Source organism: Schistocerca piceifrons, chromosome 5 (genome assembly GCF_021461385.2).
Source record: "Schistocerca piceifrons isolate TAMUIC-IGC-003096 chromosome 5, iqSchPice1.1, whole genome shotgun sequence".
NCBI classification, from domain to species: domain Eukaryota; kingdom Metazoa; phylum Arthropoda; class Insecta; order Orthoptera; family Acrididae; genus Schistocerca; species Schistocerca piceifrons.
This window is the reverse complement of record NC_060142.1, coordinates 388,121,348-388,149,024: the sequence shown is the minus strand read 5'-3', so window position 1 is coordinate 388,149,024 and position 27,677 is coordinate 388,121,348. Positions and strand designations below refer to the sequence as shown.

General features: G+C 38.1%; 2 protein-coding genes across 3 annotated transcripts; one reads left to right on the top strand and one right to left on the bottom strand.

The window, feature by feature from the left end:
• Positions 1–255: 255 nt before the first annotated feature.
• Positions 256–14,982, bottom strand: LOC124797915 (actin-related protein 2/3 complex subunit 5-B). The gene is made up of 3 exons (XM_047261046.1): positions 14,727–14,982; positions 12,112–12,184; positions 256–1,380 (listed from the first exon to the last, which is right to left on the bottom strand). The coding sequence occupies exons 1-3, from the start codon at positions 14,870–14,872 to the stop codon at positions 1,141–1,143; spliced, it is 459 nt and encodes a 152-aa protein (XP_047117002.1). The 5' UTR covers positions 14,873–14,982; the 3' UTR covers positions 256–1,140.
• A 193-nt stretch (positions 14,983–15,175) lies between these two features.
• Positions 15,176–20,639, top strand: LOC124797916 (60S ribosomal protein L35). 2 transcript variants are annotated; one of them, XM_047261047.1, is made up of 4 exons: positions 15,176–15,234; positions 15,450–15,586; positions 20,268–20,349; positions 20,427–20,639. In XM_047261047.1, the coding sequence occupies exons 1-4, from the start codon at positions 15,232–15,234 to the stop codon at positions 20,574–20,576; spliced, it is 372 nt and encodes a 123-aa protein (XP_047117003.1). In that variant the 5' UTR covers positions 15,176–15,231; the 3' UTR covers positions 20,577–20,639. The 2 variants fall into 2 exon arrangements, with proteins under 2 accessions (XP_047117003.1, XP_047117004.1); XM_047261048.1 differs by having other exon boundaries at positions 15,209–15,336.
• Positions 20,640–27,677: the final 7,038 nt, after the last annotated feature.

The following is a 27,677-nucleotide window of genomic DNA, read 5'->3' as shown; positions in this document are numbered from 1 at the left end:
TGGTACAGCACAATTTACTGAGAACCACCATTTTCAACCCTATGTCACTTTATATATAGACTAACAAAACAAAAAAAGTCCCTGTCATCAGTTATTAAAATGATAACATTCCATTATTGATTATCTCTGATGTTGCAGTAAAGTCAGCTTTTATTGTATATTACCATTACAGCAAAGTGATTCTTTCATTGCTGCTTGGTATAATAACTTTATATTTATAAATGAAAAGCACAAAAATGTGGATATTCCACAGTATTATCATCAATAAACGTTTTTACTTGAAAGACACAAATAGTACATCCATACAGAATATTCATTGAACCATAGAATCATATACACAAATCACATGAATTATATCCATCCAGATTCACAGCAAAATGTTTAGAAAGTGGAAAATTATAATTTTCTGTATGTATTTGAGTTCCTTGCATTAAACTAAACAGAATGAATCACTCTGAATAAATCATATACTGGAACCCAGATTTTACACAATGTTCATCAAATATCCACACAAAACTGTCAACAGAGAATCCATAAGCACAAGTTATCTAGAAACACATCTTTACCAAAGCTTTTATTTTACTTTACTAATAAGTTAACTGTGAATGTTTCAAAAACAATACTCACAAGGATAGTATTTCACACAGTCCTTTAAAAAAAAGGATGGAAACTATGTTATAGTTGTTCCAGTTATCTCATATCCGACATGAAAATATATTAATCAAAAAGCATGCATACGCGATGCCCATTGTCGTGGCATCTAATGGCCTAATACTGATCACTTTTCTCTATGAAAGTTTGTTTTTTCTCTTCTATATGATAATTTCTATATTGAAACACAAATGTGCATTTCCTAGTAAACTATGTAGGTGTAGATTTTCTGTCAAAGTGAATTGTACAAACACTGATGCAATAATCAGACAGCATTTTTCAGCAGTGATACAATGCTTGAACAAATTATACTCACCAAAATAATTACATAGTTTCCAACAACAAACACAAAATATTAAAACATAATCACTGAATATGATCAATAATTTTACACATTGTAGACTGTATTCACATTCACACTGAGCTTTGTTAGACTGCAAGTCTCCTTGTTTCTTAACAATGCACAAAAACTATACACGTGAAACATATTTATGCTCTCTTTGTGTCAGACAGCACCCTCATAATGCTTCCAACACCTCCAACAGCGTACGCCTTTTCATGCCAAAGCAGTAAGTGACCACTGCTCCCTTCTGATGGCATCTCGAAGCCTCTGTAGACGTACTTCATAAGGACATCAATAAGGTCTCTGTCAAGGGCTGCAACTGCTTCTTCTATTTGAGATGACTTGATGGACAATAATACCCTCAATGTCAAATTTAATGCATTGTCCTGTAAAATAACAATAACTTGTAATCGCTAATACACCAGAAAATTCAGAAAAGGAAGGAGAGATGAAGACATGTATGAAAGTTACAGTCTATTTTGGATTTTGCAAAGCAGTCTGCTTGTGTCTGTGTATGTGCGGATGGATATGTGTGTGTGTGCGCGAGTGTATACCTGTCCTTTTTTCCCCCTAAGGTAAGTCTTTCCGCTCCCGGGGATTGGAATGACTCCTTACCCTCTCCCTTAAAACCCACATCCTTTCATCTTTCCCTCTCCTTCCCTCTTTCCTGATGAGGCAACAGTTTGTTGCGAAAGCTTGAATTTTGTGTGTATGTATGTGTTTGTTTGTGTTTCTATCGACCTGCCAGCGCTTTCGTATGGTAAGTCACATCATCTTTGTTTTTAAATATAAACTTGTAATTAAATTAACGAAAAAAAGATCAAGACTGTCTGATGTACCAACAAAAACTTTTTTTTATGTGTAAGATAATGAATAAATGTTTGCCTTTCCAAGAAACAAGAGCAACATAACTGATAAAAGTTTTTTCTTTGTTGTTGCATAAATGAATCAAAGAATGGGGTCCACACGATATAAGACACAGTTTGTGGCTTGGTTTATTGGAATGAAGTCAGACACCCAAGTTCAGAAGAATTTCAAAATATGATACAGGAAACCAACATCCCCTTGGCCGTCCTAAAGAAAATGGCATGTGAAATTCTTGGAAACAGGAAGTCTGGATCTGACGCACCATTTAGGCAGGCCAACAAGAAGTGAGGAACATAGAATAGAATTTGACAGGCTTTCCTGTGTTCACCACAGAAATCTGTTTGCAAGGCATTAAAAGAACTGCAAGTCCTTCATACAATAGTACACTGGGTGCTCCGAAAGCATCTTCACCATGTCAAAGGACCTAATGTACTGCACACCCATGCACAGTGTTGCTCATTTGAAGGCAAGAATAATGGCAGCTACTGAAACAGATGACTTCATATGTTAGAATGGGCTTGGACAAAGTTGGAATATCAACTAGATGATGTACATGCTGCAAGAAGAGCACACTAACTTTATTAAAGAACCAGAAAAAATTTTTTTTAGTTGATGCACCAGACAGCCCAAACTTTACTTTTTTTTACCTAAGTAAACATGTTGAGATAAATAAAGTTATCATAACATTGGAGTACCTTTTGTAATTCCCTGTATATTGTTTTTTAACCAGCTGAGCTTGTTAGGTGATTCACAATTAGTTCAGCTTTCCACAAATAATGAAGGAAGCATAGATCATTGCACCTTTAAACTACGACTACAATTGGGAGGAAAAAAGGCTGAAACATTACTCAGAATGCATTGATAACGCTGTGAATAGAGCTCCTCCCAAACACAAGTCTGCTCCCGTATCACTGAGCATGAATATAGTGACAATGGCAGTGAGCATAATTGCACAATGATTACAGTGTCTTTAATCAAATGATAAGTACCAAGTTAATCTTAATTTCTTGACAAATAATATTTTAGTACTTGGACCATTCTTTTGCCAGAGTGCTGTAGTATAATGAAACATCAGTTTACATGCAATACTATACGATGAAAACCAATACATTCTTTTTAACAATCACTAAACTAAAAACAGAGCTTTTTCTTAAAACAAAAATGCAAATAAGACTCCCTCCCCTCACACACAGATATGAGAAAAATAGTCAGTGCATTTTTATAAGACACCCACCCACATGCTGCCAAGGTTACTTTGAGTAAGCTGTAGAATTTTCGTTGGGAAGCCCTTACACATCCTCCATAGAGACCCGATCTCTTTCCATGTGACTTCCATATTTTTGGAATGCTGAAGAAAGACTTTGCTTTGGATGAAAGGTACACACGGTTCCACAGGCAACCACAAACATTTTTCCATGAAGCAACTGACCATCTTGTCTAACAGTGGGAATAATATATCAATAGTTATGGTGATTATTTTTTAAATAATGAGCAGTTTACTTACTTTTTTGCGTGTGTCTCATTTTCATGTGACTACTCCTTGCAGAAATCAACAGTTTTCTCAGTTGTGAACTTAGTTTTACGCTCCGTGGATCATTTATAAGGCTAACCATAATGATATGGGACGAGTTCTTTTACATTCATATAACACACTCATAAATAGGTATGGATACATGCTGACAAGACAAGGGTCACCCCTCCACCCAATGTGAATTAGTAATCACCAACTACACATTACAAAAATATAATGTAACTGGATAATTCTTCTACAGAATAGAAGATGTTGCCATGCTGAAACTTTTTCATTTTGATTTCAAATTTAACTTTGATGTCTGTCTGACATTTTGTATCAATTGGTATGTGCCATATGGATCCTTCCCACCAACACCAGCTTTTCTGAATTGCGCAGGTGGGAACTTTCCCTGCAATACATCCTATGTTCCCGTAACCCTCCTGGCCTCAACCTTCGTTAGTCACTGTCCTCACTCATCCAGCCCCCTCCCTGTTCCCATTCCAGCACTACATAGCTGTTCATTTCATTGCCACACCCAGTCTTTTAATTTATTTTTATTTTTTTATTATTATTTTTATTTCTCTCATTTCCGCTACTTACCCCCTCCCCCCTCCGCACCTTCTCTCTTACCCTTCGTCTAAACTGCAACACTTCACTGTCTGCCACTCCCACCATACTATCCCTCCCCCTCCCCTCCCCAGCCTCCTCCTTACCCCCACCCAATCACCACTCCCATCATGCACTGGTGCTGCTGCTCGCAGTGTAGTTTCAGCTCTCTTAGACTGCAGCCGTGTGTACAAGTTGCGTTTGTATGAGTGTGTGTGTGTGTGTGTGTGTGTGTGTGTGTGTGTGTGTGTGTGTGTCTACTGCTGACAAAGGCCTTAATGGCCGAAAGCTATGAGTGTGTGAATCTTTTTATTGTGCCTATCGCGACTCAGCATCTCTGCTATATGGTGAGTAGCCACTTTCCTTCTCGGATATTGTTACATTCCATCCTGCATTTTCGATTGTTCAAGTAAATGGTTACCTAGATAAAGCTCTGTAAGTTAAAACACATACCTGAACCTGTAAAAAATAAAAATAAAAACAAAATTCATACAGTTATTGTGAAATTGTAGATTCCATGGCAATTCTTATATCATTAATTGTTGTGGTCAATAGCGTGACATTTAAAACTGACCCCTAAAGGAATCTGTTCTCCTCTGCATATGGTTGCTGAGGGTCATATTTAGCTGTACCTGAAACAAGTGGAAGGATAACACATGCTGTATAACAGTATGCAATCCCAGAAACACCACCTGTGCAGTGCAAACAGGATATGATGATACAAGATGGTATCAAAAGTGTTTTGTAAATTAAAGAACAGGTGTCAGGCATGCAGGAAAGCATTTCAACTGTGAATTCCAATCATATCAGACACCCTGTGATGGTTCTGAATTCTTCAATAACCGCTCTGAAGCTGGGAGATGTCCCCTGACTTCCAGGGGATCACCCTTTCAAACAATTTACACAATCCATTCATTAAACAGACTGGTCTATTGTTATCTAAAATATGTGGATCTTTTTTGTGGTCTCGGGATATGGATGATAATACTCTCCCATTATGGGAAGGAAAATTCTCCTTCTTGCCAAATATGACAAAAAATCACGCATGATTGTGAATATTGTCAGGTAGAGGAAGCTGTATCTTGGAATACTGCTAAATAATGGTGGAACTACCATTCACTGAATGAGAATATTGCATGGCTCTTAACATTGTGTAGATAATCATAAGTTGCTCCCTCTGCAAAGTGTTTACAAGTCAGGAAAGAAGGTAGTAATTGCTGGATGTGGGTAGTTCGACGTAGCTTACTGCACTGACCAACAGGTCATTGCCAATGTTGCTGCTGATAATATTTCCTGAAGCTGTTGGAGACAGATGATGGCTGCAAATGCAGCAGAACTTCCATAACTGGGAGGATGGATAGTGAACTCTTATAGTTCCTAGCACTTCTCCTCCTCCCTTTTTGTTGTCAAATACTACACCTTTTAAATGCAATTAAACTGTCAATGAAAGTGTGGAATGTGTGTTGTTGGAGCACTTGTCTATGCTCTCTGATAGCTGCAACTATTCCCTTTAACCAACATGGTACAGATGTTTTCAGTATAGGGCCTTAAAAATGCAGGGTTTTGTTTCTGTAGCATGTAAAATTTTCTTAATAGTTTCCTGTATCACTCCATCAATTTCCTTCTGTTGACTGGTTTCAAATATTTTGCTTCAGCTGAAGGCTTGCCAGTTGGATTTTCTAAGTAACAAACACAGTAAGTATTCTGTTGGTCAGTAGTTCGAGAGGTAGATAATGATTGGAATGTGGCAACAATCACAGAGGCCACTGTGGATGATCCACAAGATCAAGAGGGAAAGCCACCAGCTACAGATTGTACAAGCTATAGTTAATTATGTATATATTGTGAGCTATACTAAAGTTTATTGGGGCAGTTGGAAAAGTTCAAACTTTACACAGTTACTTGCTCAATTAATTGGGCTCCACTGGATGTGTTTATAATGCATCACAGAAGATTCTGAGTTATGAAGAACTCCAGCAACAGAAAGGTGGGAAGCAAATGTTCCATTATCTTCACTATCTTATGGCATGTTCTTTCTCTGCCTGGAGAAACGTGTTGCATATTGTTGCCCCAATGGACACATGAATATAGGCTGCTTCCTGTGCCTGGTGTGCCGTTTAGGGGCATCTGCTTGCTTAATGTATCTGATCATATTAGTCTGCAGACACTTATAGGTGACCTTTTAGCATCAGTGCAGCTTTTACAATAGACTTGATAGATAACACGGTGTTAATCTTCTAAAAACCCTTGTCACGGTAAGTGTCTTTCAGTTGGCTAAGATTAGTCAGGCAGCAGTTGTTATCGTTATAATTCAATTGCAGGCATGTCAAATCAGATTTTGGGAAAGCAGTGGTGGGGAAAGTGTGTTCGTAAGCTTAACCCCATGTTAAGAGGCCAGACTGGGTTTTACTTTTGATTTTTTTTCTTTTGACCCAATGGAGGCTTAGTTTCCTGTGGAAGTTTTTTTCATGATTCTTTCTGAAAGAGGAGGTGTTTATGTTGCTCTGTGGCATGCAGTCTATGGCTCTTTCAACCCAGTTACTGTGAGGCCACTAATCTGCTTCGTTATAATAAGATGGCACCTTACTAATCTGCTTCATTATAATAAGATGGCACCTTGGCAGGTGTCCTCCTCTCTGGTGATGTTTGGAGGAAACAAGGCATCTCAAGCTGCACCAGTGGTATGGTTACCATCAGTGCAATGGGTGTGTGGGCTGAGGAGGTTGGTGTCCTTCCCCTTGGCCACACAATTGGATTAGTGCAAGAGGGAGGGCAAAATCCAAACCTGACACTTAAAGCATCTCACAGATAGGAGAACAAAACTGGTTTGATGTTGCACCTAAACACCTCAACCTTAAACTTCTGGGGTAAAATGTAACTTTCAACAGCAAGGATAAAAGCATCAACATCCAAGTTATTATCTTCTGAATGAGACAGATGAACGGACTTATATCACTCCATGTTTGGTCACATTTCTGCCTCAGCTTGTAACATGATATCTTAAAGATTAGAACAAGAACTATACTAATTAAGCATATAATGACAAATGGTGGTCGCTAGCATTTCCCCAAGTTTTTCGCAGGTCTGAACAGCAAGTGATGAATTAGTGTCCAACATTTTGATGAGTAGAGATCAATTCCTCATCTTTCCCTATTCATCATATGTTCTATGAAGAACAGTGGCCTTTCTGTTGTAAAGTATTCTCCACAATTTCTGGCACATAACAAGAATTGCATGAACTGCAAGACTACATTTATTCATACCTGACTAGTGTCCCATGGCATTGGACAAGATGTAAGTAATATTAAATTACCGTTCTCTGCATTAAAACATTTTTTGTCCCCCTATCAAATCAGATGTCAGTATGGTCACTGGTTCGGGAAAGTCTGTTCCACTTCATAGCCATCAGCCCTCATGACATTCCCTCCAATCAGAAGCTCTCCAAATTAGCATTATACTGCCGTGGCAATAGCTACATTGCATAATTGCCACTGCTTAGGGTCCTGCTGTCCCAGACTAAAAAGGTACCTATACTTTGGCACAGAGTAGGACTTTGTAGCTCAGGCTTCAGTAATGTGATCACTGTCCTGTCAATGCCCGTGAGGTGACACGATAACCCAGCCAAGATGGATTCACTATCATGCTGGTTTTTGGATGCATTCATAAAACTACACAAATGAATACTGCATAGGATCTTCACAAAAAGTGGAAGGGTTATTCGTCTGCTGCAGGTAGTCCACACTTCTGTAAAATTTGTAAAAGTTATGGAGAACAGACCGTGAATGGGACTGTTCAGTAATTAAACTGAATTGTATCAGAATGAGTTCACAAACAGAGCTAATTCTAAGGGTTGTCCTGACAGTAACCATGTTGTCAATGCAGCAGCTCAGTTAGGGTAGGACTACTTTTACAACAGGCAGGTGTTACTGTGAGACTTTTCTAACCTCCAATGCTGCAGGAGAAGGCTAAGAGCAGCCCGCTGCATAAGGAAAATGCAACTTTGATTATACGTTTAGGTATGAAATATTTCCTGTTATAATATATTGCCTTCCATGGTTTTGCAGGCTGACAGTCTGCTTTTACAATGCTGTGTTAGAAACAAAAATTTCAGAATGACTTTTTAAATGAAGTATCCTACACAAATATGATAAAACTCACCACATATACCTTAAATCTAGCAAGCTCTTTAACACGTGTGGCAGTGAAACAGGTGATATGGCAATCCAGAAATAGCGTGTTATGTCAGGAATCAGCAAACAAGAGTAGTGCTGTTTGGATAACAAACCTTTGCCATTGACCCTGATATAAATTTTCAGTCCAGACGACATCATGGACTGATGAACAACACGCTATTGCCATGAAGACATTTTACAAAAACCATGACAACTATGTGGCTGCGCAGAAAGTATTTTGTGCTCATTAAAATCTCGTGCATCCCACCCCAGTACCGTCTGCACAGAGTATCAAAGTGTGCATACAAAACTTTGATGAAATGGATGGTGCAGTGCGAAAGAGGAGTGGCAATACAAAACACATGTGCACACAGAGAATGTTGCAAGAGTGAAAGAAGCCTGTAGCCAAAGCGCCAGACATTCCACATGCAAGCATCAAATATTGGATCACAGTATATGGCGAATATTGCACAAGGAACTGCAGTACCACCCATACGAAATACAAGTAGCGCAAAAACTGATTGTGGATGACATCCTAAACATACTTTGTTTTTGCTGGAAATTGTTGGAATTACAACCCAGGCCTTTTCAACAATTTGATCACCAGGCCTTTTCAACAATTTGATCATGAGTGATGATGTCAATTTTTATGGCAGGCTGTGTTAATAAACTAAACTTTAGATACTGGTCACATGAAAATCCTGCAATACTTCATCAAACACCACTTTACAGTGAGTATGATCAGAAAGTGCTAGCGTGGTGCAGCATACCACTGTTTGGAATCATAAGGCCTTTTTTCTTTTGTGGTAATGCTGTTATTGTGAATACAGAATGTTATGTTCACATGTTGCACCATTTACTAGTTCAACAGCTTGCTGATATTCCTGTAATGTAAATACATTCTTCTAACAAAACAGGGGCCCATAGCATACCTCACAGCTTTCTATTAACATGCTACAGAATATCTTTTCTGGTCATTCCATTTCCAAGGATGGGGGCTTTTCCTGGCTTCCAAGAACCTCTGACATTTCAGCGTGTAATTTCTTCATTTGGAATCATCTGAAATATGTGATGACCTGGAGTGACACACCACACACTATCCAGGAATGGAATGATCACATTCACAAAGAAGTTAATCAAATTCCAGTGCCAGTACTGCAAAATGTGAGGTCTAACTTCCGTATCACGGTAAATAAATTTGTATCATTGGAGGAAGTTTTAAAATTGCCTACTAGATTTGCGTCCACTTTAGAAGACTGTCACAGAACGAGATAGCAAGTGCTCCTCCTCTTCTCATTTAATTTTTCATCATTCATCAGTGCAACCAAGAAATATTTTACTCAAGCGAGCACTTAATCTAGTACAAAAGATGTAAAACGAAAAATAATAATGTATATTGCCACATTAAAAGTGCAAAACTAAAAGTTGTGTGCTATGTTGCAGTCAATGGAGGTGTGGTATAACACAATAAACCACTGTTCCACTTTCTGGCTACTGTGAGTCTCCACGTAAAACTGAGGTTCAGTTCTGTAGTAAAAGTCCTATTTTGAACACTGCTGTGTGCAGTTTAAGCAGTTCATTGCCTCTATTCCCCATACAATCACACAACCGCAAAAGTTAATCTCTTCCTAAACCATAGGACAGGTTACAATTTAAAGGTCTGCCAATATCATCAAGATAAAATCAGAGAAAAACTTCACATGAAAATGGCAGGAATAATCAGTGGGTTTACCAGTAGATGTACTGAAGTTACTTGGGAATACCACTGAAAACTTAATTCAGGATGCCTGGATGATTGATTGCACCCCATACCTCACAAATATTACCTGTTCAACAATCATTCCAAAATAAAAAAAATTAATAAATAAAACAATTATGTGGAAAAACCAATCTCTCCCATGAAAGACGAATGTGTTGCAACCACATTGTAGCTGTACAACAACATGCAATCAAGCTGTACTCAATCAACCATTCTGGTTAGCATGAGCATTTTGTGAGGTGATGAACACACAAACATTCAAATATTTCTTCACTGAAATGTGAGTTTGAAGATAGCAGACAAACACCCTTATGATGATGCAACAGGTCAAAGACAATAATACTTGATCATGTTAGGCTTCAAATGCGAACAAATCAGTGGTCAGATTGATCACCTGACCTCAATCTCACAAAGCTTGTTTGGGAACCTCAGATGACGCAAGCTTTACTTGCTGACCTTTTTCCAAGCAACATGACTTTGACCCACACTAGAGCAGATAGATGGATCTTCATTCTGATTCTAATGGCTGTGTTCCTCCTAAACAGATAAGAATAATCATTCCTGTGGCATCTAAGTTCACCAGACTCTTCATAGACCCTTGGATCTTTTGAGTCTTGGTGCACAAAATTGGGATTTGGCATGTGTGGAATATTTCTAAACTATGCACTTTTCCTCCCCATGATTTTTTACTTTTTTCTCACCCAAAGTGCTTGAAGATACCAACCAACTTGGTCATTCATTCTTTTGAAAACCTTTGGTTGTGGCAGACAATTAAGATTTTCATTGAAAATTATGCTCAGGAATATCACTCAATTAAGCTGAGAAACTGCCTCACATCCATAACTCAAGTAAACTTAAAAGCATCCTGATACAGTTAAAAAAAACACCGACATAGGGCTACAGAAAACTTAAAACCACCGCCCTTCACTCAGTTCTCCAATCTTCTAATCAGTAGCTGTGTTGACCACTAGCAGTCAGAAATGACAGGTGATTACAGATGGATTACCGATGGGGTCCCCAGTTTCAGAAGCCTTAGGAAATATTTTTGTAAACCACATTGAACAGATCATTTTCACAAAAATAGTAGCAGACTGGTGTGGCAACAATTCATACCATAGTTCGTGTAATTTTTCCATGGCAATGGCACGTGTGCAGGCACGCATTGTCTTGATGGAAGATTAATTTCTTCCTTGCTAAACCTGACGTTTTTCGCATATCTTTTGTTACAATTTGTCCACGGTTAGCATAGTATTCTCCAGTAATTTTTTGCCCAGTAGGGAGATAATCTACAAACAGAATCCCCTTCACCTCCCCGAGCACTGATGCCATAACCTTTCATGCCGAAGGAATTGTCTTTGCTTTCTTTGGTGGCGGAGAATCAGCGTGTTTCCGCAGCTTTGACTGTCGTTTTGTCTCTAGCATACAGCAGAGCACCCAAGTTTCATCTGTGGCCACAAAACAGGACAAAAAATCTTGTTCATTTCTCCTAAAACAGGCCAAACATTGTTCCGATGGTCCATTCTTATGCGTTTTTGATCCAGCGTCACAAGTCGCGGCACCCATCTTGCAGATAATTTTTTCATTTCTAATTCTTCCTTAAAATGTGATGTACCCTTTCAGATCTGGCAAGCATAAGCAATTTCATACAATTTCAATCAGCAATCCTCCATCACGATTTCGTGCACTTTTGCAATGATTTCTGGAGTAGTGACAGATTTTGGCCGACCACTGCGAGGATAATCATCTAAGCTCTTCCGATCAAATTTAAATTCATTTGTCCACTTGGCGACTGCTGGACATGAAGGAGCAGAGTCCCCCCCCCCCTCATGTATTCTCGAAATCTGCATGAACGTCCTTTGCTTTCATACCTTTCTTTCCGAAGTACTTACTACTGCTCAAATCTTGATTTTTTCCATATTCGCAAATCACTATGCGAGAACAACAACAGAGCCATGCCACCACTACAGCTCTTTTCCAAGAGCACTGATGTGGCACGTGTTTACAGGCAACAGTCAAATGAACATCACGTGAACAACTCGTTGTGCTAGCACTGATCTCTTGTGGTGATTCTGAGAGCTTTCCTAACCACACTCATATTAAGAACTATAATGGAGCTATGCAAGATTTATTTCCTGACCTACTCTGATCACGCCAACATAATGTAAATATATAAATCATATAATATATATAATCTACATACCTTAACTTGCTGATTTTTAGATCCTAATGGAGCATTCTTTAGTACTAATTTCAATGCATCCACATAGCGTCCTCTACAAAGTTGTCAAGAAAAATACCCAACGCAGCCATGTTAGTCTATCTACAAATAACTTTTCTCACAGTGGAAACAATTTAAAAACAATTGCAACAGTTGATTATACATATCTCTTAACAAGTCAATTATCCAAGATAGGTTCAACTCAAAATTTCATAAATGAATAAACATAATTGACAATTTTTCTCATAATATTGTTGCTTAACGCTTTAAAATGTATTTTGATGATAAGAGTAATCCCATAATACCCTGCTGAGTTAAAGGTTGCAATTTTTAAAAACAATTGCAAAGAACAGTTTTACATGCAGATTTGTCAGCTTATTTTGAATCAACTGATAAACTTGCTACGTCTATTTTAGCAATGGTTTGTTTCTGATGCTTAAGCTATCTTTGAGTACAAACTTACATTTGTCCATAGTGGGTTTTTCCACTACAATCCTTAAGTCAATAGTATTCGCATCACCATTCACCACTGAGCAACGTGGAGCAGTGGTTGGCACACTAGACTCGCATTCAGGTGGACGACAATTCAAACCTGTGCCTGCCCATCCTGATTTAGGTTTTCTGTGATTTTCCTAAATCACTTCAGGCAAATGCCAGGATGGTTTCTTTGAAAGGGCACAGCCAATTTCTTTCCCCATCCTTCTCTAATCCAATGGGACCGAAGACCTTGTTCTTTGGTCCCCTTCCCCAAATCAACCAACCACAAAGCACCAATTTCTGATAGGCAGACATGTTCAGACACAGGTGTGAAAGTTTTCCAAGGGTCCCAAGAACACTGGTAGTTCGCTTAACACAGATTGTGAAGCTCCAGTGTGCGCTGTCTACCCAGGATTACAAAATTTCAGGATGGGTGTCTACTAGATTACAAGCAGAAATTCCATGACTTAAATTGCCTGTTTATTAATGTGCATCAGTCACTTAAAAGAGCATTCTGGGAAATTGTTTCATCTACCCAAAGAGGATGCTTACGGAACTAGTTCCTTTTTTTAAAAAAATTGCCAATCAGTGTTCCAGCAAATAAATATCACTACTAAGTGGCCAGTGGAAGAAATAAAGTGCCACAAGGATGCATAAGAGTAATTAGTGCATCATGTTTCTGAAGTTAAACTTCACAAATGTTACCAACATACCGGTATAGCAACAACTTGGATAGGGTGAAGCAGTTGGGTAAAATTGGATGTGGCTTAAATGTTCAATGAATGACATCACCCGAAAAATCACAAAAACTTTTTCACCTTAGTTCAAAGTTTCGACAGTCTTGACTTGGGGATTCCTAAAATCCATCTACTGTCTACTGAGAGCTTAAAATTTGTGGAATTACCTGCAGTACGTATACATATCCACATACAAAATACAAATAAACTCTCTTGTGGTATGTTGGGGATGGTGTCTAAAATTTTGACCACAAGACATGGAATGACAAACTTCAATTTCCTGGTTTCACATGGCACTTAAATACAATTACAAAATGTTTCTCCTACTGATAAGCTACTCTAAGGAGTATCATACATATTCAGATGTAAAATACTCAAGCTGCAAGAATTTCTATTTAAAAGAGCAAACATTTCAACTACAAAAGTGGCCACAGTTGAATAAGTTGGTAAATCTTTCCCTTCAGAACTTTCAGTAGGTAGGCCTATTAGAAATTGTTTCCTATCATGAATCACCAATTAACTCTGAGAGTCATTAAAATGTGTATTTTGGTTGGTGCCTTCTATGGAGTCAAAATATATGAAATTGTTCTTTCTGTTCTGTTAACGAGATTGCAGGAAGAATCTCTGTTCAGTAAGCCTTCCCCTGCAACAATTATTATTTTTGTCTAGTTTTAATGGTCTGTGTGAAAGCAGTAAGGGACTGTAGGCTCCACTGCATTTCTAAGCTCTTCCTCCAAAATTCATGAATGAAGTACCATACCTTTTTGTGAGGTGTCAGTTATCTTTATCAAGTGATTATCAGTTCTATATCTCTAATATAGACACAGGTGACAACTTGTCTAATTTTTCTTTGAATACATGTTACATAAGTTATTACTTACTGATGGAAAATTAAAGACATTAAAACATAACAAAATTTATTGTCAGTTGCCAATTTTTACACCAAATCTAAACGCTGTCATAACTGTGGCTGGCTACTCAGAAACATTTTCCGGTCATGTGTGCTACTTTGAAATTACATCTCTGTTGAAAAATACTACAATTTACATTATTTCCTTGTCTCTACGCAGAAAAATGTGATAAACTTGAAGCCGAAATAAGTTTCATCCAGACTGTCAAGTAACCCACCATTTACAGACAATCTGGCTACATTATATGAAATAATTTTCTTCACGAGGTTTCAGTATGGTAATGAATCCAACACTTTTGTAAATGCAAATGCAGCACTACTACCAATCTGATTACATCGATCCCCCTAATTAAGATTGGGGCATCGTGACCGTTTCGCTACAACTGGTAAATTTTCCACTTCACGGAAAAGACAAAATTATATAAATTAACAATCTATTGGATTATAGTGGTCGTTTTTATTGAAAAGGATACTGATTCATGAGGCCACCGACTTCTGCTTCATCCGGACCGATGGGCGTCGACTGTAACTCAACTTGCTCTTCCTCTCTATAATTATCCTCGTTATACTGATCAACATCTATCTTCCGGAACGCAGAACTTGATGTATTTTTCGCCATTACTTCTCGATTACAATTGCAGCAATATTACATATAATCTTCCATCAATCAAACATTAATCATGACATCAACAACAACACTCCACGCAACCAGAGATCTGAAAACCACGCCTACGGAGTCAACACAGGTGCAACTTTTATCACCAGCTGGATGAATCATTGGTGATTGCTGTCTTTCAGAAATATAATTCGTATATTATGAACTTATTTTAGATGAAACTACAAGAATGTTTTTTAAAAACATAAATTTATGATGAAAATTTCTCGGAATTTTGTTGTGCAATATTGGTACGAAATGTTTCAGAGCATCTCTGATGGAAGAAATATCGCTGCTTCGCTCAGGCTCTCAACGCAGCGAAAATGGTGAGTACACATGTGTTCTTGAATGTTTCTGTATCTGATCAATCCGCAGCCTGAGTTACGATAAATTCATTGTGAAACTTGGCATAGAATATTAACGAAATGGTAGTATAATATTGTTATACCCGTTTGTTAGAATTTACAGTAGCAGTTACAGATGTGTAGATTACCATGTAAAAGTACACGTTATTTCAAATTCTTTCTTTTTGTTGGTATAGGGGAAAGTTAAGTGTTCGGAACTTCGTACGAAAGACAAGAAGGAGCTGCTGAAGCAGCTCGATGAGCTGAAAACAGAACTCACGAATCTTCGAGTTGCGAAGGTTACTGGTGGAGCGGCGTCGAAATTGTCCAAAATGTATGTATGGTCAAAAGTATTTAGAACCTTTGTTGTTCTGTTAACCAAGTTAGTTTTTTCCCCATTGTCACAGGAATACAGCCCTAAAGGATTCGACTCACTGTGTTGAATTGTTAAGATGTAAATGGTGCATGGTTGTACTGTTTGTATACCAAATAAGTTGATACAGAGGATCTTTCATCTATCAGTAATAACATAATGGCTAGTATAATGTTGTGGTCTTGCTAGAAAACCTGAGCAAAATTTGATTAGTGATGAGCCGGGAGTATAAGTGCATGATTCTGGGTTTGCTAATATGTTGTATGTGAAATTGTAATGTACCATACAATGTAAAATGTTTTGCTGCTACTAAACCTCAGAAACTTTTACCATTCAACGGAACATGCCTGCTGAAAATATTTAATGCATTAAAGGCGGGAAAAGAATTGGCAGCATCAGTACTGCTGTATTGCCAATTATTGTATTTAAAGTGGCTAAGCTTCCTAATGCAGTCACATGCTGTGAGAACAAGTTAGGATATGCCTATAAGATAAAATGCATTGCTATACATGGTGTGTTGTGCCATCAGAGTGTAGGGGATGGTTTGTTAGAATCCCTACAGTGCTGTCCTGTAGATTAACACTGTATTGCCAGATAATGTAATGCAGGAAGACCTGCAGAAGTTACCTTAATTCACAAAAAAACTGCTTGAAACCATCACAGCTCTTAAATGTTCAGGGATATGTTCGTGGAGCAAGTTTACATGGATAGAACTTACAAGGAAGCGAGTTGTAGTTTCTGGGGTAGAAATGTTGAGCATGGATTACAGTGTTTAGGTTAATTACACAATGCCCGCTTACATTTTTTATAGTTATACATGCATAATGTGCATGAAAATACTCTTTATATTTGTCTTACATTTTTTCTGCATGTATCTTGTAGTTGGTAACAAAGTGCATTAAACGTGTTGTGAACTTGGTCTTTTGGTGTAACATAGATCAGTCTGTTTCCACAACTTCTTCATATTCATTGGCTTCACCCAATTTCCCACTTGACCTAGAGTTTGTGATATGCTTCAAATAAGCATGTCACCAAATTTCAAGGGGAAAAAATTATACTACATTCTAACCTAGTAATAGGCTAGTTCAGGCCCCTATCAGTGTGGTAGTCCTAAATGATATACATCAAAAAATATTTTGTAAGAGCAGGGACATGACTCTCGTTGGTTTTTTAAATTGATGCAAACATCTTATAGTAGCAAGCAGTTGGTTCCTTTTGGGTGGAAGGATTAATAAGAACTTAAAAATAATTTGAGGTAGGAGCCTGAACATTATTTTGGGTCGACCGAAGCATCCGATCCTACCTGTCGGCTTTGACTCGTGACATAAGGCTGTAATGGTGTGACGTCACGATGGTGCGGAATTTAGTTTGTGAGAGTAGTGTGTTTGTAGGTGTCGTTTTGATGCAATCGGTGGTGCTCTCTGGTGATGTGTTAAGTGATGTTTTTGGTTTAGTTTGAGAGTGTGGCGTCGTGTGTGAATTTTGGTAAATTGCTTTTTTTATGTCTTTGGTAGGTATAGATATGACTGACAGGGTCAACAGTTTTCGGTTGTCAGCTATGATGGGGGACAGTGCATTGTCTCTAGTAAAATTTCTTCAACTATTCGGATTTTTGGATGAAGTCGTGAAGAAATGAGGCTTACTTAAAGTTCCGGCGTCTCGGACCAGGGACGGCTGTATGTGGAGATGTCGTAAGGATAACAGGTCATGAGAAGTGTTTGATCCCAATGTGTGGCTGTGAATGTTGGTATTGGCATTGGGAGATGTTTTTGAGCTATATAGCTCAAGGGAAGTGTTAGGTCCTAATTTATGGGATCAGGAGCTGCTGTTGAGCTATATAGCTCAAGGGAAGTGTCAGATTCCAGATGATATTGTGTTTAGTGGTATTTAGGGAGTTTTGTGATGTCAGTTTTTTCGTCATTTTGCGTGGTTATGTATGGGGGTGGGTGTCTAAATTTGTTTATATTTAATATAATAGAGGGAAACATTCCACGTGGGAAAAATTTATCAAAAAACAAAGATGATGTGACTTAACCAAACGAAAGCGCTGGCAGGTCGAAAGACACACAAACACAAACATACACACAAAATTCAAGCTTTCGCAACAAACTGTTGCCTCATCAGGAAAGAGGGAAGGAGAGGGAAAGACGAAAGGATGTGGGTTTTAAGGGAGAGGGTAAGGAGTCATTCCAATCCCGGGAGCGGAAAGACTTACCTTAGGGGGAAAAAAAGGACAGGTATACACGCACACACACACACACACACACACACGCACACACACACACACACACACACACACACACACACACACACACACACATCCATCCACACATATACAGACACAAGCAGACATATATGTCTGCTTGTGTCTGTATATGTGTGGTACGTCTTTCCGCTCCCGGGATTGGAATGACTCCTTACCCTCTCCCTTAAAACCCACATCCTTTCGTCTTTCCCTCTCCTTCCCTCTTTCCTGATGAGGCAACAGTTTGTTGCGAAAGCTTGAATTTTGTGTGTATGTTTGTGTGTCTTTCGATCTGCCAGCGCTTTCGTTTGGTAAGTCACATCATCTTTGTTTTTTGATAAATTTGTTTACATTTAGTTTGTCTCCACCCAAAAACCCCCTATTTCCTGCACTTGTCCCGTTAGTGTCATTAGGCTTTTTGTGAAACGTTTGTGTGTTTGTTTTTTGATATATTTTCGCCCTCATAATGTGTACATAACGACTTTATATGCGCCATATTGGAATCTTGGTTTATGGCCGTTTCCGCCATATTTGTGAAGTCATGGGTCAAAGCAGACGGGCGGAATCGGACGCTTCTGTATTTCCATTATTTTGCCCATTGACAAGGGAATGTGATATAATATTTTTAGTTTTTTAAGTCATTGGAGTGGATCAATGTTTATTAATATATCAAATGTGTGACTCTACACCAGTCCACTTACTCAATGTGCCTCGGTACACGTATGTTATATATTGCTCACAATGAGGGATGACTTACTCAAGGCTTCTTGGAAATTGCCATTGGATCTGCCTGATGTGAATCGTTGCTTGCGTAATTTGTACAAACATCTAGTAATGAGCCCAAGAACAGGGTATGTATTGTCAGGGCGAGCAGTACATTAGAAGTTAAATTTTGTTACTCCTTACTGTCAAAGTAGTAGTAACAAGTGTACGGAAAACTGAGGTACAGCAAGGCTTATTTATGAACATCTGCTCTTTCTGTATGTTCACACATACTTGTGCTTTAAAGTATGTGGTGACATGTAATTATGGCCATTATAAACATGGAAATTTTAAGCATTTCAGTATATTTTTAGGATAGTTTGAAAAGGAATTTGGGGAGTAAGCTGTGATGGGAATAAAGTAGAAATTTGGGAAAAGAGTAAAATTCAGGTGGAACAAATAAAAACTTGGGTTTGCTGATTGCAAAAATCCTTTTGCTTACTGAAGTTTGAGCAGTTGTACAGTTTGAAAGATGAATAGCAGCAAAATAAAATGAGGGTAACAGAAATAGGTCATTTCAATCGGGCAGTAAAAATGTAGAATAGGGCCATTTGCGCACTACTGTGTTCCGTGCAGGAATGTTGTCAGTGCTTGCTGTGAGGTATAATGGGAACTGCCAATTTGTGTGGGGGAGAGGGGTGAGACCAGGATTTTAAAAAACACCGGAGAATAGTTAGAAGGAAAACCCACGGAGTTGTTAGTTCTTGATGACCATGCTGCCTTCTAATTATTGTTTGATTTGTGGATGGAAGAGATAGATTTGACCATTTAATTAGTAAATTTTGTTGCAGCAGCCTAATACTACTTTCTATGTAGGTGACTTACAGCTCTCATGCTGTGTCACTTCTAGATATGGCAATGGCTATTCTGATGTGCAGGGTGAACACCCTTGAACAGAGGAAGAATGTATAAAAATTAAAAACTCCTCTCAAACAGGCTTTGAAGGCCCAATGGTACTGACTGGCTGCAATATCATCCTCTGCCCATGAGTGTCACTTGATGCGGATATGGAGGGTTATGTGGTCAGAGCACTGCTCTCCTGACTGTATGACAGTTTCTGAGACGGGAGCCGCTACTTCTCAATCAATTAGCTCCTCAGTTTACCTCACAAGGACTGAGTGCACCTCGCGTGTCAACAGTGCTTGGCAGGTCGGATGGTCACTCATCCAAATGCTAGCCCAGCCAGATAACGCTTAACTTTGGTGATCTGATGGGAACCAGTGTTCCCACTGCGGCAAGGCCGTTGGTGAGGAAGAATGTATGCAGATATCGATATAATTACTGCTTTGTTTCTTGCATCATTTATGAAAGTGCTCACATGATTGTGGCAGTTGCTTTCTCCTTGTTACTTAAACCTGTATTTTTGTAGCTACTTTCCCTTTCATATTCTCATCGCTTTACTGAGTTTGTTGTGCTAATGCTTTTTGTGATCATAAGGTACCACTGGTTTTAGAATAATTAGCAGTGTTATGTTTATGGTTTTTAAGTATGTGATTGTTTTGGTTTGGAAGGTACTGAATTTTTTAATGCCTGCCAGTGACATGGCCTTTTTTGTGTAAAAAGGTGGTATTGTGAAATTGTAATCTTTTCTTTGTATTCTTGGCTGTTCTTAACAATTTGGAATTTTTTTTCCAGACGTGTTGTTCGCAAAGCTATTGCTAGAGTATACATTGTAATGCATCAGAAACAGAAGGAAAATTTAAGAAATTTTTTCAAGGTGAGTGACAGTGTTCATATATCTAGTATGGAAAACAGCCCATCTGGCAACAGATTAATATGTATTTTATTTTTTAGGATAAGAAATACAAGCCCCTTGATCTGAGGCCAAAGAAGACTCGTGCTATGCGCCGTGCATTAACAAAACATGAGGCAAAACTGAAGACGAGGAAAGAAATCTGGAGAAAGCGTGTTTTCCCCCCAAGGAAGTTTGCTGTAAAAGCATAAATTTTTGTACTTTACTGAATGCATTAAAAGTAAAAAGAAACTTTTTGTTGCAGTTATTCAAAATTTTTTGTTTCATTTCGATAAATTTTTGTCAATTTTCCATAAAGAATTTTCTCAACATTATGTCAGCTTTACTGAAAGTGAAGGCACAATGAAATTAGAGATTTGTTTTTGCTTAGAGATTAATAGTCCCATTGAACATCTAGTGAGTACCATTACAGATTAAAGTGTACCTACAGAAGTAAGCTTGCTTCGTCACAGTGAAGTGGTAATTAGGTCAAAGAGGTCAGATGAGTTATAGGAAGTCATATGATAAAATATTAATTGAAGGTTTTGATGTCCATTTTTTCACAGTGGTTATCTTTTAATAAAGAAAATGGGTTTCTGGTACCATGAGATGTTAAAAGCCTCTTCTGCTTTTTGTTCCTTTGCTACCATTATAAAATTAAAATTAGGACAGTTATGAATTTCTTGAAAATGTTGAGAAAAACTGAATGGCTAACCTCTTTCCAACTTGGGCCTGCAAAAAGTTCAGGGGAAATTGGTTATTCTGTGAAACTTTTGAAGATCTAAGCATTTTAACAAATGAGATAGTTGGTTGAAACTGATCAGTGAACAGTTGTAATGCTACCATAGTGGAAATTGCTCAGAATACAACATGAAGGGTTCTGTAATCTAAAAGATCTGGTGGGGTGGACACAACTTCATAACTGAGACATGGAGACTTCAAGAAGTTTTAGAGACTAGCCCCAATAATTATTTCGGAGCTCCATGTGTGATGTATTGGCTGTTTAACTTACCTTAATATCATTGGAACAATATGGTTAAATGGATTTGTAAATTACTGCACCTATAATTTCATATTATTATTATTTTAAGCCAATATTTGTAATATAAAATGTCATTCTGGGTAAAATAGCAGTGGCAAGCTTCAGTAGTAGGGTTGTTTCAAATGAAACATCTGCAAGCAATCTAAATATTTCTGGTGTGAAGCTACAAGGCTTTTCCTTGCTGCTAATGAACACAGATCTTGCAACGGTTGCACTTTCATGGTGTGGTACTTATTTTGTTCTGGTAGAATTATTGCAGATAGGTAGAGTTGAGTAATGTAATGGAGTGATCAAGGATTCTTTTAAATCTGCATATCTTTATGAACAATTTGGCATGTGGAATGATCCCAGGTAAAGTAACAGCATTTATAGTTTGTGCTTGTTTGCTATGCTATTGACCTTGTCACTAATAAAGGTTGCGGAATGCCCTTTCTGCAAAGTGCTAATTTACTTGTTAGTTGGCATCTTCGTGTTGATATTAAATACTTATGTATTTACTTCTGGAAATCTGATTTAATATGCAAATTATCCCTTACAGTACTAATTGAATACATGCAATGTACAGTCATGACAATGGGTAGAGAGATTTTGAATTTCAGCGCGCGCGCGCGCACACACACACACACACACACACACACACACACACACTCACACACACTCACACTCACACTCTCTCTCTATTTGTGAGTCCACTGGCACCTGTTATTAAATAATACTAGCCATTTCACAAGTAAAGTTTGTTGGATCACAGCACACAAAATGGAACAATGAAAGCTACGAAAAATAACCCCAGGTATGAACAGATGAATAGAAAACATGTACAAAGACGTTGTAAGGAGACGGAGAGTCTCCTCAATGTGTTTTGAACGTACTGTTTCCACATGTCGTTCTACCACACCCGTCCACTACATGCAGACTTTAGAAATTAAACTTGAGTGTTTTTTTGAGAACACAAACTTAGAGCATTTGTAACAAATAAACTGCGTGTGCCATCTTGACACCTATAGGATTGTCCTCTTAGGCACCATACTCTGATTCACAATCTCATTGTCTTGCTGTTTGACCCCCGCCAGTCTGTTGACAGATCTTTTGAGAGGTTGGGTGAAATGCGTACTGCCAGCCCTGTGTAGTAATTGGCCTCTGACAAGAGCCTTCCCAAGTGATTTCAGAAAGTCTCTCCTTGTGGTCTCCCCCTGGTTGTTAGTTCTGAAAATGACGAGACTATTTATGCCTTCTGCATTCAGTAAGCAAAAGAATAAGGCCAACAGCCACCTTATAGTTCTTGCTACATCATAGGTGGTACACATGTGATCTACCCCACCCTTAGTAGCCTTATACAGAGTTATCATCTCTGGCTTCATTTCTTCCCCAGTTGTTGCACCTATTTTGTTGTCATGGTGTATAGTACACATCAGAGGTAGGCACCTGTTTTCGTTGGTATGTAACTCACTAATGTGCATGTCTTCTGAAAGACAAAGATACTTGTAAAATCATTTCTAGCTCTTGTGTTCATGAATTTTGGGGTATTTGTCTTGTTTTCCTACTGTTCCCAAAGGTGTTAATTTATAGTCTTTCAGAAGTGACCGGGCCAGTTCATGGCTCATAAACCAGTCATCCATTGTTATGTTCCTTGATGTTTTGGAAATATGATTACACTACCTTTTGACGACATCAGTTTATACGGTCCATCTGGCTGCTCACCTAAATAAACTTCCAAATTTGATGTGTACACCATTCTTGCATTGGCTAGATTGAACATTTTTATTCCATATTTGCCAGGCTTGTAAATAATGTACATTCGAAAACATCGTCCTTGAAATTTGAGAAGCATTTCATCAACAGTGACATATTCTCCAAGAGAATATTGTGCTATGCAGTTTTGGGTAAGCAAATGAAATACATTTCGTATAGAAGCCAATTTATCCTCTTTTCGCCTGTCGGACCTCATTGACTTAACGTCAAATCTGTGCCAGAAACCCGAATACCTGTAGGGTCATTGTAGAGTAGAAAAATTTCAAACCTGTTCCATCTCTGTCCCAGTGTTCTTCTAAATTAACCCTACCAAGCTTGTAGATTTGATTTTCTGTGACAGTATCAACATACAAAAATATTTAAAAAATGGCTTATTTTTAAAATGTGCAGGGAATTTTAAGATGGTCCTTACACTGTATTTATTATCCTAAGCACTGTATTGCTACTGTGTAAGTACTCTTTGTAAGCAGTAAGTGTCTACAGGAGTTACTATTTTTGAGGTCTATTTGTAATCTTGAAAAACTGACGTAGGCAAAATTGGCATTCTTTAAACTGGCAACAGATGGTACACTGTAGCAGCACAAACTATGGTTGATATGATAGTGTCCTGCATGCATGTCATGATCATTCCCATCTTACAATGAGTGTAGACTCACTCAACTTTAATTCCAGAAATATTGTGAAATGCGTTGTAACCCTAATTGAATGTGAAACTAAAGGAGTCAGTATCAGACACTGCACTGACTTCTTGACATGACTGCACGATTGTTATGCCATTGACACAAGAAGCATGTTCTCGATCTGCAACTTCATGAAATTGTTGAAATGCACAAAATGAAGTCACTGTTGCCATCAGGTTTGAACCCAATCTAACTTGTAAATTTCAACACGAATTTACTCTTAGAACCCACATACTATGTGAAGCCTGGGATAAGTAGTGCCTGGTCTTAGAGGCTAACATCCTCTTCTGGATGCAGAGTCCCTAACAAAAATATTATAGAGGGGTGGTCTCAGCCAATCTCAAATGTCCACTACACATGCCCATCTGTGCCAATCAGTGACTGTGCAATATGCAAACAGCCTCAAAGTTGAGAGGATGGGGGACTTCCGGAAGCTTCCGCATGTGGTGTCCCCCCACACCATTCGAAAGACCGGGTTTTGAAAACAGCAGGAATGTGTGTTGTTGCCTTTGTAGCTCACTTCTGCTGGTAAAGTTTGGAAAAAGCCAATGAATTTCCTTTATCCCTAGTATGGAGGAAAAGTAGGAAGTAATTGCCTCCAACTTGCCCCCAAAGATGCCATGTTACTGTTCACATGCAAGTGGCTAAATAATAAATTGAGATATTGTATGAATTGAGGCTGTTGATCTCCATAGTCACATGAGGGAGTCAGTAAAATTTGTCCATTACAAAGGCTTTTCCATGCATCAACATGTCAGAACAATATGGTTTATTTAAATATGAAATATAAACCTGCAAAAGTTCAAAAATTAAATTACAAAAGGTACTATCATCCACATTGTGAAAGATACACCCTAGCAACATCTACCTCCCATCGTCTTCTGTTCCATGCCTAAGTGCTGAGGGAAAGACACTCTAAGCCTTCACATGAATCCTAATTAGTCTTCAGCTTATCATCTTGATCCTTAAGTGAAATCTACATTTGTTGCAGTAGAATCATTTCACTCTTGTTCAAATTCTGGTTCTCTAAATTTCCTCGACAGTACCACACTAAAAGAATAGTTTTGTCTCCAGGGATTTCTATTTGAGTTCACAGAACATCTCCATAATAATTGCACGATGATCAAACCTTATAGTAACAAATCTTGGAGCATGCTTCAGAATTGCTTTGATGACTTTAACCCATTATATCCCAGGATATTTTTTTAGATTTTGATAAAATTTCGGATGCTCTACCTGCATGGGTTAATAATCACATTATGATGGTGGCCTTAAATTACGATGGGCAGTAAGGGGTAGAATTCCTTGCACCATTTTATCACAAGTAATATGTTGAATTTTTTGTCGTCATTCATAACAACAATAATAATAAACATGTACTGTAATGTTCATTTTATTTACATTTTAAGGTTACATTATTTATACATGGCAAATTCATACAGTAGAACCAACAAAATAACTACTGCATTACATGAATAAAGTAAGACATTACAATAATAAAGAACAAATGACAAAAAAAATAGTTTATTAGACAACTTAGTCTTAGCGCTGCAGATACAAAATGAAACATCCCTTTGGATGAAGTCCCACACTGTATTTTACACAGTGAAATTTTATGCATGTACCACAATGTCCACATATTCTTTGTGTGCTCTGCGCATCAATCATGTGTCCAGCATTATCAAATCAGTCTTCTTGCACCTGTGACAGAAACCATGGCCTCAAACCTCTAGGCTTTTCAGTGTTGGGCGAAGTCAGAACTGAAAGTACAATACAATTCCAATAAGCTTAAACTGTTATTTAGCTGCCGGTATAGGATTCACAACAGCACCACTTAGGCAGAACCTGCTCATGGGCCAGTACCATTTCTTTGATCTTATTAAAGTGTGGTATAGACATCGTAGATTGTCAAAAAGATCTACACCTCCCATGTGACGATTACATTTCTGTACAAGTGAAGGTTGTGGTATGGAAACCTTTCTTGATTCTCTGTTCCACCTCAAGCCTGTACTTTCACGTAATACACATTCATCTAATAGATTTATCTCCAGTGTCAATTGACTGTCATTCCATCTTACAAGTGTGATAGGATTCTCTGTATCATGTAACAAGAGTAGTACCTCATGGTGCCTGCTTTATATCTGGCATGGGTGCCTTCTCCAAGCACTTATTTCTCAGGATTCCTATGCATTTGGTTTCATTTGAAGGAAGAGATTCAGGTAGGGGCAAAGAGTTAAAGTAATTATCGATGTACACTGTACTATTCTGAGGGATGTAGCCCCCACAGAACTTTTCAACTGCAGAATGTCCCAGTGGCTTATGGGGATCTCTTTGACTTTCCCCAACATATGGCTCAAATTTGGTGAGATATGTTAGAGCTAGCTAAGCACCACCATTTGAAACCATAATGAATTGGTTTGTCTCTTTTAAACTGTTTCATAAAGTGGTGTCCATAATAAGGCTCCATGGCTTCATCCAAGGAGAAGTTTGACCCTAGAGGCTCTATGATGTCTTGAAATTTCTTATTTAGATGTGAAATTAATGGCTGAGCTTTATAAACTTTCTTTGTTTTCAATGCTGCCATTATCATTGCCATGGAAGAATCTATAAATTTTGTCAAAAGTATTTCTGGAGATAGAACTCAAAAAGAGGACATTGTTCGTCAGGTCTGGTCTCCCAATACGTATGTCTATGCATGACCTTAAAATATCTAGATAACAGCAAAATAGTGATGTATTTGTAGAGGTCATCATGACATATTTGTATGTTGTGTACCCCTTTGAGCAGTATGTTTTACAGTCTCTCACATCAGAATCTCAACCAAATAAGCATCAGAAACTGTACGAAAAAGATTTATTGGAGTTGAGTTTGATGTGTGGAGATGTTCTATAATGTCAAGTGTAAGATCACGAGATACCCCAAATTTTTGTGAAGAGTCTAATCTTTCTGTTATTCAGAGTCTTGTTTTCCTGACTCTGGAAAGCAATCGTGATTTGGAACAGCAGGCATTTTCGCTTTGTGATTTGGAACAGCAGGGGTTTTCGCCTTAAGTGGATAAAGATGTAACATTTTCAACAAAGCCGTCAGTATTTACTGACCTTATATCTGCAATTTGTCCCAGAACCACCTTCACTAAACAAGCAACAGTGGTGGGTTGTCCTCCTGCATCACTACCTGCATCATCTTTGTCAGTGTCCTCACCATCGTTTGGTGGAACAAGTGCAAATTCAGGCACCTGACATGAATCAAATATGTCACACAGTGTCATCATCTTGTGTGAAGAACGGGATACTTAGAACCTCTTCTAAATCCCTCTCTTTTTCCAAATTACATCTGCAAAAAATAGGACCCCTTACTGCCCACCGTATATTTCATTTGTAAAGATATAAGCCAGAACCACAACAAAGCAAACAAAGTACTCTCTTCCAATTTGTGCTTGTATATTGCATTTAGGTATTCAGATTACTAATCCATAATAATAGGTGCAAAAATTATGAACCTGAAAATTATGATTTTATTATTACCACCTGTCCACGGCGAGTGGCAGCAGAGTCAACAGCACTAGAACAAATGCTTTCCACCAGGAAATAAACAATCCTGATCTCCACTGATACTGTTAGTTTCAACAATGGACTTTCAAACTAATAATAAAACATGAAAGAAATATTTCAGTTGTTGATAAAGAACTTCTGAAAACAAATATGCCTGAGAAGAGGAAGCATATGATAAAGCATATGATGGGATATATTTGGTTAATCTGCCCTGTTGTGGATCACAACCACACTAGCATCACTCAGGAATGAGTTACTTGTGTTACATATGCATTCTTTATAGAATAG